This window comes from Orbicella faveolata, unplaced genomic scaffold, assembly GCF_042242905.1.
Source record: "Orbicella faveolata isolate gen_17 unplaced genomic scaffold, um_ofav_v1 contig_34, whole genome shotgun sequence".
Lineage (NCBI taxonomy): Eukaryota > Metazoa > Cnidaria > Anthozoa > Scleractinia > Merulinidae > Orbicella > Orbicella faveolata.
In genome coordinates, this window is record NW_028301563.1 from 27,711,039 (window position 1) to 27,724,501 (window position 13,463).

Below are 13,463 nucleotides of genomic sequence, written 5' to 3' on the forward strand. Positions count from 1 at the left end.
CGCTCCCAATCACCTGGATCACCTGCGATCGTCTCGGCAGCTGGAAACAATAGCAGCGATCAAAATGATTGGGTGATTATATGAGAACCAACCTTTAATGCTACTCCTTTGCAAGTTCCCATCCATTAAATGAAGTTCTCCTACTAACTGCGCACAGAAGCTACGTATCCCTTTAGTTGTAGAGAGATCAAAAATTCTCTGCGATTTCAACTCATCAATCTTCTCTTCCATATATCTGTGAACCTGTTCTCTTTGTTCTTGAGGATCTTGATTCCCTGAGTTTCTGCTGGTGGCTCTTGGACAGGGAATCTTAAAAGGCAAGTTACCTATAAAATCAAGTTAAATCAGCATGTCACATTTCAGAAATTCGTCCGTCTGTACTACATGGTTTCTTGAAATTGTTTCAACAAACAATGCTGGCCTGTTCATGAAGTCTGTAACCAACAATCAATCATCAATCAATCAATTAATAGGCGGGTTGATGATTGGGTGGGTGGGAGCATTCTTCACTCTTCAAAATCACTTAATAATTAGATAAATAAATAAATAATTGACTGATTGACTGATTGATTGTTTAATTTCAACAGTATTATAATTTAATGTTTCTTTTCAAATATGACTTGGTTACTTTGCCTACTTCATGTGCCACTTACCCTTGAGACTTCAAAGTCAATTCATTTCAGTGACGTAACCTGTAACCAGAACAACTGCTTTTTTTGCTCAAATGAAGCTCAAAAGAGACTAAATGACTGGCGAAATACTGAGGCCTAAGAATTTGGCAACTGATTACTCCACTGTATTTTAAGATGTAATAGTAAACAGAGGAATGGCCGTATTTACCTAAGAAGCTAAGACAAATAATTCGTTGAAGAAGTCTGATGTGTCTAACATCTAGGTAAATACCAGACATCAAACTTGTGTGTTTACAAAAAGAGCGAATAGTGACAGACTGCTAGTCACTTAATAATAGTGTATAATTAACAACTGCATCATGCTGTATGGAAGATGGGTGCCTGGGATATCCAGGGGCCTCCACTGTGACCGGCTGGCCCCTTGACAGTATAACGCTCCCATTGCTAGCAATCTCCGCAACCCAGCCATGAGCCCCCACGCAGTCTTCCAGGCACCTGCCAAACTGAGTTAACAGTGGAGACGGGGAGGGGGAGGGGGGGGGGGGCACAAAGATGTCGATAAATAGACCAAAACGACCGTTCCACGGACCGCCATGCTGGAACACGCTAATACAATGGCGAAGACCACTGAGTATGCAATACCATACGAATACCGCTGACCGGATGTACCAGCTACTCTTTGTTGTTCACTTGTTAAATTGCATTAAACAGCATTAGTTCGCTTTTCACATTCATTACCGAGCTTAAAGTTCATCATCTTTATTCATTTATCACACTTACAATGACTTCGACAGTGCTGATCCTAGTAGTATGCAGGACGCCTGTCACATATGAACTCAGTTAAATGACCTTGCTCTCCATGAATTCTCGTAGCTCAGTGGATAGAGCGCCCGCCCGGTGTTCCGGAAGTCATGGGTTCGATTCCTGTCGGGGACTCAGATTTTTTCTTTGTCCCACTCTCGTGTCACGTCGATTAGTTCACTTTTCAGCATTCATTTGTTTCATGATGTGGTCACTTGTGATACAGATCGTGACGTCTTCATCAAACTATGACATTGACTGACTACACGTCAGGGTGGCCAATTACAAGAAATCATTTAGTACAGAAAGAAAAATTCTTGTAAGGTGACAATGGAAGCTACTTTTCAGGAAGTTTGTTAGTCACTTAATTACAGATTTAGTTGAGTGGATACACAGGTGAGACACGTTCATCTTCCTTATGCGTAGTTACCAAGATGAATTACACGCCTGGGAGTTTTAGGTATCCTACTCTGCCACATAATACGTCTGAGACGAATTCTTAGTCTGCATAGGTATTAATATGGTCAATGCATCATTATTAAACCGCTGAAACAAACAAGGAAAACGAATAAATAGAATGTCTCCTTAGGTGTGTTCCAATGTAATCATGGCCACAAAGTACCAGGATATAGAACTAAGAGCTGAACTGTATGATTTAGATCGATATTTACCTCTTTCGTGACTTGAAATGAATTCTGAACTTTTCCGTTTCAGATTTCCTTTCACTCCAGTGGAATCGTCTTGGTGTTTGGCTAAAATTCCACTAAATACACCTGCAGTAGCACCAGGTACTTCTCCTATCACTCCTTCTTCTGGTATGTGGCCAGCAGGCAGCTGACTGGCAGAGGGTCCTTAATAAAAACATACAATTTTGAAATGAATCAAGGGATCTAATTATTGTTGGTCCAGAGATTTATTAAGCATCCAAAATTAAAACCTCAATGCTTATTACTCTCCCCTCATTCTGTAATACAGTGTAGCCTTGGAGATGTCAACTACAAGATGATTAATTACACTACTTTGCACAAATTATTGCAAACTTTTCAAAATTGCAAAAAAAAAAAAAAAAAGAAACGGAGGGTCTTAATTTATAAAACAAAATTTGATACTTGATACTGAACCATGGGTAAAAGCTACTCAGTTTGTTATTCCAAATGCATACATCAGTGTAACATTGGATACAGAAAATAACATTAGCAGAGTAGAACAAATAAGATGAACATATGAAAGAAATAAAAGTGCACCTCAGGATCCAATATAGGCTCTATATGAAAATTAGTGTCAGCAGTGTAGTATTCACCTACACTACACACAACAGAAATTTGGCTCTGGCACCAGCAATTGAGTATATTCAAGACCCGGCCCCTATGATGCATGGATACTGCATATCAGAAAATTCAATTTATTGTTGACAACAACTTTAGACCAAATTTAGCCTGTTTAACAAGGAGGAGGATCTCTTTCAACCCGAGATGTAAGCAAACACTTGCAGCCAGGCCCAATGAGTTCAGTTTGCCTCAGATAAAAACCAAGATTATTTTTCCAAATCAGCAATTCAGTGTCAAAGTATACTCTAAGCTAGTTATTTGTAACGTAAAATTCCTCCTTGTTTGAGTTCTGAACTTTACACATCGCTTCACTTTCCATCAATACTGTACAGTATATTACAAGTGTCAAGCTTCAATGTGCAAGTGAAGTAGTATTAAATGTGTTACGAGTATCGTTGAAGAGCAGGGTTGTTTCCAGACAGAACTCAGGATCGCTGGTAAGAGCAACAAACTGATTTATTTCCGTAAGGTAACTTCACGAATTTACAGCACTAAGCTTCTTCAAATTTGAATCAATCTCTTTTACAGTAGAACCTCTCGCTCTAATATACATGAGGCTTAAAGTTCTAGAAACTTCTATTTGGAACTAAATTAAGTAGTTTGACACAATTTCTAATCTGAGTAATTACGTAAGGATCAGAATGTTCTGGAATGTTCTTGTACAAGTGGGTCATGGCTGAATGACTTCCGGTTCTAGATTGTTCTAGAAATTGATTAAGACAATTTTTCGTAACAAAATGCCAACTGACAAAACACCAACTCAGGGCAGGAAAAAAATTGAAATCCACGTGCCCAGTGGCAATTTAATTTCAGTTTTCACTTGCCCCCACTAAAATGCTACTTACTGCCATGGCAGCCGGTGTGGCAATCACAGGACAAACATGAACAAAGTGAGCTTAGATTCCTAACTAACTGATGCTTTCAACCCAATGGTTAACTAATCTTGCAGCCTTATATGGCATTTTCATTCATACTCACAAAAATACTGACTCAGAGACTATAATTTCACTTGGCAATGCCCAATACACTGGGCCACTGAACTTCTATTTTCACTTGCCCGAGAGCTGTTAAGAGTTTTATGAACCTGTAAGCCTGCGAGCCAAAGGGTGAGCCATGCGAGCCATGCAAGTCATGCGAGTCATGCGAGCCCTAGTACAAATGTTAAGATTTTTTATTTGTTACATTTATGTTCACATGAGAACAAGAACAAGAGCAACAGAACAAGATGAATAAGATTGCAATATTAAATTCTTGCAATATTAAATTCTAAGGGAAGAGACAACCACATGCAGCAGTCAGCCAACCGACAAAGTTTTGGTAACTCTGATTCACTAAAGAGCGAACCTGTTAAAATTACGCGATTCACTCACCATTCTTGACGCCAATACACAGAGTTGCCCTGAAGTACTGTTCTCTTTTTTCTCGAATGATTTTCAACGTGGATATCAATGAATGACAGGTGCCAATAGATACCATTCACTTACCCATTCAAGTAGCGGTGGAGCGGTGGAGCCATACGTTTCTCTCAGAAAATTTTCTTTACTTTAGTCCTGAACCTTAATAAATTTTTGATGCATTGTTTTTATTTTTTATGGATCCTGGGCGATTTGAATACACAAAATTTTCTCCAAACAACAAAAATATGAAACAAAGAAAAAAATTCATCACACTCAGGGTAGCCATTACTATGATACAAGACTTGGCACGATGTACAGACGTTTAGAGCATTTTTCATATTTGCCGCACCAGCAATAGTTCTGGTAACCGAAGCGCGATACGGATTTTCTTTTGGGAATATTTCAATAGTAGGTGCTTTTGTAGCTAAATTTAAAATTAATTTCCCAGGCCCGGAAAGAGAGAGTACCCTGGGAGCGAGGTTGTACTGTTTATACTCGTCCCCAGTGTCATCTCCGCTTTCAAGATGGCGGGCGGGCGGTTTATAGCGATAGTTTAGTGATAGTCGGGCGCGAGATCTATGTTTCTTGGTGAAAAGTCGATGACCTCCCAAACCAGTTGAAGAAAAAATAATACTCGCAAAAATGGCTCGCGTGACTTGCATGCAACCCTCGAAGTTGCGACTATTTTAGTCGCCATGGCGACTAGAATTTTGGAGCTGGCGACTAAATTAGAACGCAAGTCGCCAGCTCGGCGACTAAAATTAACGTGAGCTATGCGTCAGGAGCTCGAGCGGACCATCATCCGGAGTGAAAAGAAAAACGTTCTGAGCATTAAGAACTCACTTTGCAAAGCTAGTTGTTGTGGGATTTTAACCAACAGAAATGGAGACTGAATAAAATGAAATCTTACACGGTAAACAAAGATCAAGGAATAGCGTTCAGTTGAGCTTGGGACGCGACGAAATTCGTTCCACTCGACTGAACTTTGGCACGTGACAATTTTACCTGGAAGCGTGAGACAACGCACGCAATCCGGCCATTTGCCATCGTAAAGAAGAGGAATTGCAAACGCTTGGAAAGCTCGACGGTGACAGGATCCACAATATATTTGAGAAACATCCAGATGTATTTGAGAAACGTATTTTATTTCAGTGGGCACGAAAATACTTGACTTTACAGCAAACTTGTTAACACAAGCACGGGGGATTCTATAAATAAAAAAACTGTGATGAAAAGCGGCTCGCAGTTGTAAATAAATTTCACTTGTGTGAACGAACCTGGGTTTATATTTAAATTGTCAAAGATTTCATCGATAAAAAATATCCGTCTTAGTGATTGCCCTAAAACTTGTGAAAGCATTTTCACGTTGAGTATTCGCGTTCCACGGTTCGCACATTAAATTCACAACGACAAACAATTTGAGCGTGAACTTTTCTGTCCATTTCAATACAGTCTTTAATTTTCTGATGAAGTTTTATATCGTTTGTTTATTCAAGCAGAAAACGAGGTTGAACATTTAAAAAATATCATAAGCGATAAGGCAAAAATAGTGTTCACTTTATGGTCTCAGCAAGAATTTGATGCCGCCTTGATAAACATTGGAAAACTTTCCGCCATTCAGCTGCGAATGAGGCTATCTTATTTTAACTTGGTATAATCTGTGTCGTTTGCACTGCTCCTGTTGTGTGAATTATAAATGATATACACAAATATTTCTGTGTTTTGTGAGGCGACTTTTTTTCTTAATTTTCATCAAATATTTTCGCGGGAAAAATGGCGGTAAACATACGTTTCATTCATACATGCTCACGCTTTTTGATGGTTGATTTCACAACCAGCGCCAGCAGTGAAGGAATGGTTCAAATCCTCCAAAAGATCAAGAAGACCATTTCTTCAATCTGAAGTCCATAACACATGTGGTTTCTGAGTTTTAATGCAGAAATATGGATTTCTCTGTGCTGGCTGTAGACTTGTAAATATGTGTCACTAGTATAGATTAAAAACAAAAAAAAACTTTATTTCATAGCATGAAAGTTTGAATTGTTTGGAGTGCTCAAGTCATTCCTAAGTTACCATTTAAGTGTGATTATAAAATTTTAAAAATTCAAGCAAGAGTTTATAATGAAGATAGTCTGAACCTTTGGTTTTTGATATTTGTGGTGTCACTTGTAAATCGATGGAGCTATTTGAAGGCATGTACATTTGCATTATTATAACCATTGTAAAAGATTTATTGAAAGTGAAAGCCAATCAATTTAAAATGGCTGAATGAGAACTGTGATCAACTCACAACACTGTTGCAATAATATAGTACTTTTTCATTGTGATCAGAAACTATTTCATTTGATCATCAATCATTCCAATAAAAGCATATTTGAATCAACATTAGGTAGTTCTTTCACTGAGGTAAAGGTTAAGTCTGCATGCGAGCCAAGTGGCCCATCAGGCCGGAGCTTATCCCGGTTTCTGTAGCATGAAGCGACTAGGAGTATTTCTACTCCCCCCTGGATGGGATGCTAGTCCATCGCAGGGTTACCCTCAGCATTAAGTTCGCCGGTACCCATTTATACACCTGGGTGGAGAGAGGCACTGTGAGAGTAAAGTGTCTTGCCCAAGAACACAACACAATGTCCCCGGCCAGGGCTCGAACTCGGACCGCTCGATCCGGAGATGAGCGCACTAACCATGAAGCCACCGCGCCTCCCACTAGTTCTTTCACTGAACGGGATTTCAATTTACTTGGTGGTTCAAGGAAAATGTTATTAATAATACAGTTAGATAATAATAAGATTATTATTTATTATTTATTAATTATTTATTTATGCATATATTTTGGCGACTAAAATTTTTCACTGGCGACCAAACCTGAACAGTCAGTGGCCAAATGGCCACTAAGGAGGAAAGTTAACTTGGAGGGTTGCTTGCATGGCTCGCACCATGGCTCGCATGGCTCGCTGGCTCGCAGATTTAGCAGACCCAGCTGTTAACTTAGTGAATTTAACTGTTGTTAAATTCACTAAATAACAGACTGCTTGATCCAGAGTCCAATCACACTAAACATTAGACTGCTATATTCCCATGATTTAGTAATTAAAAGCAGAAAATCAGATATTTACCATTAATGTAACAAAACCTCTCGGCCAAGTCTTGGCGCTGTACAAGGTTATGCGTTAAAGCACCATACAATGCTTGATAGGTTGCATGGGAACCTTTTTCTTGTTTCCAATGCTTTAGGGTATAGTATGCCTTTTCGGACGGTTGATCATGAGCTTGATCTAATTCCTGGAGCTTTGAATCACTGACACCTAGGCGACGCCCAAGCCTTTTCCAGTTTCCTAGAACATCAGCTACTTCTTCTAATTCTTCATCTGTTGGTGTGCCATCCTTAACTACAGAGAGAAATAATTGTTTACAAATAAACTGCTGTTGTTGTTGTTATTGCTCAGTCAATACTAATTTTAAATTATAAGAGAGTCATGTCTTAATTGAGCATTCTATGACAGCTATCCTGGTAATAATCTTTATTTGTTTTCAATAGTTTTTAACTTACAAACAAAAAAACAATAATAATAAAATTTACCTAATGAAGGCCAAACAGCCGCAAAGTTTAATTAAATACAGCTCATTCTCAGTCAGGAGTTTATTTGTAACTTCATTTTTTATACTTAAGGCTACAGCGAGATAAAATATACATTTCCTCCAAGTTAAAAAAAAAAATTACCAAAGAGGTTCAGCACCAGCTCAAATTAATGAAAACCATTAGGTACAAAAGGAACGAAGACAACCACTTTTAAGCTTACAAAACTGTCATTCTAGAGTAACAGGTTAATTATAAATAAGTGACAACTCCCCAGTCATGCTGAACAAATATTGCAAACGAAATAGATTGAAAACCCCAACTGGCAAGAGGCAGAACAGTTTGCTACAATATGTTATGACTGTAGCCAAGGATCTGCAATTAAAATAGTCATGGTTATTTTATATAAACTCATCACCAATTGATAAGCTGATGGGTAAGGTGCCTAAGGGATGATAGAGCTGCGATATGAGCATCAAGCCGAGCACGCAGGTATCCATGGCAACCCTGACAGTGGAAACCACCAGGCACTGCCACAATGACAGAGACAGTGGAGATATTTACCTGATCACTTATACTTACCATCAGCAGCAAATTAGGGAGGGAGATGAGGGAGCTAAAGCACCCTAAAAGAATGAATGGCACTCAAGGCAAACTGCACATTCTTACACAGTCGGCAAGCAAAATGTGTAAATCCTGGAAAACACTATACGAGACCCCACAAAGCATCGTCGCCCTGAAAGGCTGCTGACCAGCATTGGCTCAAGTCAAACTTTGCGTTAAATGCAGACTGCAGACCGGGGGTAAAACACAGACTAAGGGTAAAATGCAGAGTGAGGGTAAAATGTAGACTGGGGGTAAAATGCAGACTGAGGGTAAAATGCAGACTGGGGGTAAAATGCAGACTGAGGGTAAAATGCAGACTAAGGGTAAAATGCAGACTGAGAGTAAAATGCAGACTGCAGATTGTAGACCTTTTTAACTATATATGGTGTTATTTCCATTATCGGGTGCTGACCATAAACAGGGTTATTCAGCCTAATCATAGTGAAAGTCAGCTGGCCTGAATATCTCTTCCATTAGACTGAATAACACTCTTGTTACAGTGAGCTCTCAATGATAGAAATGGTGACACATTTTGGTTATATAAAAGATCTACCATCTGCAGTCTGCATTTTTCCCCAGTTCACAGTCTGCAGTCTGCCTTCCGCAGTCTGTGTTTTACACTGACAAAATCAAATAATCATAACTTTTAACTATCAATGTCTCAAATTGCTCTTTATCACAATTGCTACTAATCTCACGATCTGATTGGCTAATTTGCCGTTGTCGATAAGAGTCCAGACAGCGCTGCTCACGTCAATGTGTCACACTCTTGGTCATGCCTTGTGAATCCACAACATTTTGACCACTGTGATGATGCATATTGTTGTCGATAAGAGTACAGACAATGCTAAACCACATTCGATTTGTTAATTAGCTGAGGGATAAAGTATACTCATAGTGGACACCTACATACATGTACATGTGAAAAAGAAATGAAGAAACATAACCTAAGAATAATTCTAAAGTATTATATTGCAGTGGAACCCTGTCTAACCGCCGGTCAGTGTAAATTGGAGACTGCGGACAGCAGTCTGCATTTTACCATCAGTCTGCATTTTATGCCCAGTCTGCTGTCTGCAGTCCAGAGTCTGCATTTTACACTGATTGCCTTACAGCCACCCCGTTAATATGGCCACCTCATTATTACAGCCACTTTATTCCAGGTGTAGTCAATCCATAAACCATTAATCAAATATTAATCAATATCAATCAATATCTTTGATTGATTATTAATTGCCAATAGTGATCGATGAAAATTGATGAAGAAAAAAGTTGTGAGCTCGATGGTTATCGATTGTGGATTGTAATTCATTGATAACAATAATTATTGATTCATCGATTGATATCAATTGTTATTGGAAATTGTTTTTGTCCTTTTACATTGTTACACTGATAAAACGTTTGACAAAATTTGTCTGTAATGGTTTTATTGAGTCATTTTATCATAGCCTGTGTATCTTTCACAATCATTCACAAAATAACAAGAACAGAAACATTTAGGCTTTGCATCTTTCTTTGTCAGTTTAAAACACCGGAAGAAGCTCAGGCTGGAGTAGCGGTGTACAACCCTCCAGTCTCATTGTAATGTCGGCATTAAGATGAAGCAAAATAAACAACAGCGTCAGTGTTCTAGTGATTTCAATGATGTAAAAGAGGGAATAGTTTTCAGGATGTAGTTAATTCGGCGACGATGAACAGACATGCCAAGATTCTGCTTTAGATGCCAGAAGACCTGGAGAAGAGATCACTCCACCTGGTAATTAATTTAAAATCGTCATGTCATGTCAATAACTATGCTGAATATGAAAGCCTGTTGCATGTTGTTCTGCATATTAATTATTTTACACAATAATAAAGCCATCAGATCTTTGAGTCCGGGTGGTTATTGTTGATTTTTTTTTCAAGCAATTAAACTATCGATTCCTGAAGATTGTTCTCAATTTTTGCCAATCGATAGTAATTGATAAAGGAATTTTCTGTGAGTTCAATATTTGCTATTTATCGATTGCAGATATCAATTGACAGCAATCGGTGATTGATATCCATCAATGTTATATGGATTGAATCAACTGAATTTTCCGATTTATCGATTGACTACGCCTAGTTTATTCTGGTCTAAACAAAAGCCCAGTCAACCATTTTCCTATTTAAAGTTCCTTTTTAATTCGGCCACCCAGTTAATACAGCCAGAATTTCGTGGCCCATTGGTGACCAGAAATCTTACTTAAAGTAGTACTTTAATCCTCACCCTAACTCATCACTCCGCTCTTCCCACGTAGATCTCCGCTATCAAATCCAAAGCACACGAACAAACAAACATTATATAATGATACCTACCACGTGAAATTTCTTCCATGTCTATATCTCTGACTGGGGCGGAAGTTCCATTCAAGTCACTTAAACAAATTGAACGCCATTTCTAGACTCTTTCTGAACCATCTTTCAGCAAATGCTGTCCTTCTTCGCATGTCAGCGTAAAAGATTGCACACAAAATTACTCTTTCTTGCGCCCTGTCGCCGACATAGCGGACTGAGTGGTATATGCATTTCCCAGCTCTTAGATTCCGGCGGACGGTCGCAGACTTTGAATCAAGCAGGGAATCAAAAGATTCACTTGCAAACTGGCAGATCAATGAGTCTTACGAACACCGTGAAACCACTTATAACACTGGCTGAGTCTAAATTCTAAAACCTTAGGTTGTTATTTACCACAACTGATTCGAAACATCCAAATTCATCGACGCTCCAATGCATGCATGACCCAGCAACGAGAGCAACCTGAGTAGCAGGCCTTCCTAAGGGGAGGGGCGAGGGGAGGAGAAGAAAAGTAAAGGAGGCTTTTCTTCTTACTTTCGTCCCTGCCATCTTTAGCCATGCAGCCGATCAGGAATCAACCTTTTTTCTTGCCCTCTCTGCGATCCAGTTGTAGAGAAATGGTGGACCCCTGTCTGGACCTCCTTCTGGCTCCCTTTCTCGATTCCTCACTGACCCTACAGGAGCTCCGCAATTTTTCTGCCCAAAAAAACATTCTCGTCCCCAGATTTTGATCGCGTAGTCAGCGGACCGTAAATCACAGACAATACGGTAACGCATGCGTAATTTTTGCCCGCATATCTATTCATTCTAATCCTGAGGGAGGGGAGAGAGGGATATATTCTTCGGTGTTGACAGATCGGACTTGACATTCACTTCACTGAAGTTTGGAGATTTAGAGTTTAGAGTTAAAAAGAGAACAGAAAGCCGCCTTGAATGCCGTCGCTTCAAAAACGATTGCAAGCTTGTCTAATATTTTGCCAACGGGTTTCGTTATGCATTATGTGGTGGACCGTCCGTCTAACAAAAGTCAGGGATCGATAGCTGGGTTCTTGCTGTTTCTTCTCTTCGTATTAGATAAAATCCCGGGGTGGTCACTCGATAAGTAATAGTAACTGGACCGAGTGGAGCACAATTCAGGGAGTAGTCGCACAAGTAATTTCAAAATCGGACGAGCGCGAAGCGCGAGACCGATTTGAATTACTCTCTGAATTGTACGACACGAGGTCCAATTACTAATTAATCGTACCTATAACAAACTTTGGAATTAAAACTGTCTTTCGGGAAGTTTTCTTTGAGCGAAAACGTCTGTAGCGCTTTTCAAGTGTTGAAAACTGTAGGAAACATTGCAAAGGAAGCCATTAAAGCGCGCGTTCATGATCCTCTTTAGAGGGCTGGTCTGAGCTGCCACTAACGATACTACATTTAGGAAATAACACACTGGCTGTGGGCAAAATTTGGGTGGCAGGGAAGGACGACTGGGGAGTAGGGGCCCAGGAAGACGCTCCTCCTGGGGGAGTACAGATCGGGTGGTACCGGGGGTAGCCACCCAGGAATAGAAGTTCCGAGACCTGCCTCCAGGGTTGAGGCATGCCACAGTCACGGGAAACTGAGGGAACCAGGAGGGGAGCCCCCCCTAGGGGGAGTACACTCAGGTGGTACCGGGGGTAGCCACCTTGGAATAGGTAATTTCTCCGGACCTGTCTCCAGAAAAAACAAAATAGGGGCGAAGGATTGGCACAAACAAGAGGACTGCATATAACGAGGAGCGTGTGCTTGACTAGAGGTCTGGGGCATGAGGTGGACACGTGAGAGACATGACTGGAACCATTGATACACCGTCTTTTACAGATGTAGATAACAGTGGCCTTACTTAGGAAATGAAAGGTTTGTTGTGATATCTAAAGGGAGTGATTGTTTTCAACTGGGAATCCCTGATGGACTTTGAGATCAGGAATTGGTGGCATGTTACTCATGTTACTGGGTTTACCTATGAGCGTGACAAGAGGTTCATGTCTCTGAAATAAAGTGTTACAATGCAGAATGCGTGTGTCTGTCTTTGAGATATTGTCTCTCAGGTCTCATCAACATCAGTTTATGGATGCCATAAACTTAAACTAATTGACGTGAAAACCACGTGAGAATCCAATTACAAAAAGTTTAAATTGGATACCTGTAATTGGACACCCACGTGATCGCGCGTCGATTAGGCGGCAAATAGGCGCACGGAGAACCAATCATGATCGAGAATTTCGTTAGAGATTCGATTAATAATGGTAATAGGATTGAGTGGAGTCCAATTCGGTCTGTAATCATACGAGTGTTTAACAAAATCGGACTCCCGCTTCGCGGTCGTCCGATTTGTTAATCACGAGTATGATTACAGACTGAATTGGACGACGTGAAGCCCTGTTACCAATTAATCAAAACTATGACAAAATTCGAGAAACGAACAAACCATCGGTTTATACCAGCGTCTTCCTCCCGGACTTCGTTGATCAGTCTTTCAGTTTTTCAGTTTCAGTTTCAAATAAATACTTTATTATTGTTATTATTATTGAGGGCTGAACGATTAAACGTCGTTATGAATGCTGAAAAATACAGCAGTTTACTCAACAAAGTGCACCGCAACAGCGCGAGCAAAATGACGCGTACTATCCAATTACACAGGCATGACGCGTACACTGTCCTATTACATTGTCCAATTACAAGCATGACGCGTAAACACTGTCCAATTAATGCTCAAATCGGGCTGCTGATAGCCAATCACGTTCGAGAATTTTGATTAATGTAATAATTGACCATAATG

General features: G+C 39.9%; 1 protein-coding gene across 2 annotated transcripts in view; it reads right to left on the minus strand.

Annotated features, from left to right (window-relative positions):
- Positions 1 to 11,391, minus strand: part of LOC110055455 (protein argonaute-2-like) — a 29,669-nt gene extending 18,278 nt beyond the window's left edge. For both annotated transcript variants that reach the window (XM_089270647.1, XM_089270646.1), the window contains exons 1-4: positions 10,679 to 11,391; positions 7,275 to 7,547; positions 2,105 to 2,284; positions 93 to 326 (exon numbers count right to left, since the gene is read on the minus strand). In XM_089270647.1, coding sequence (XP_089126773.1) covers positions 93 to 326; positions 2,105 to 2,284; positions 7,275 to 7,547; positions 10,679 to 10,697 — 706 coding nt within the window. In that variant the 5' untranslated portion in view covers positions 10,698 to 11,391. The remainder of the gene's footprint in view (positions 1 to 92; positions 327 to 2,104; positions 2,285 to 7,274; positions 7,548 to 10,678) is intronic.
- Between the last annotated feature and the right edge of the window lie 2,072 nt (positions 11,392 to 13,463).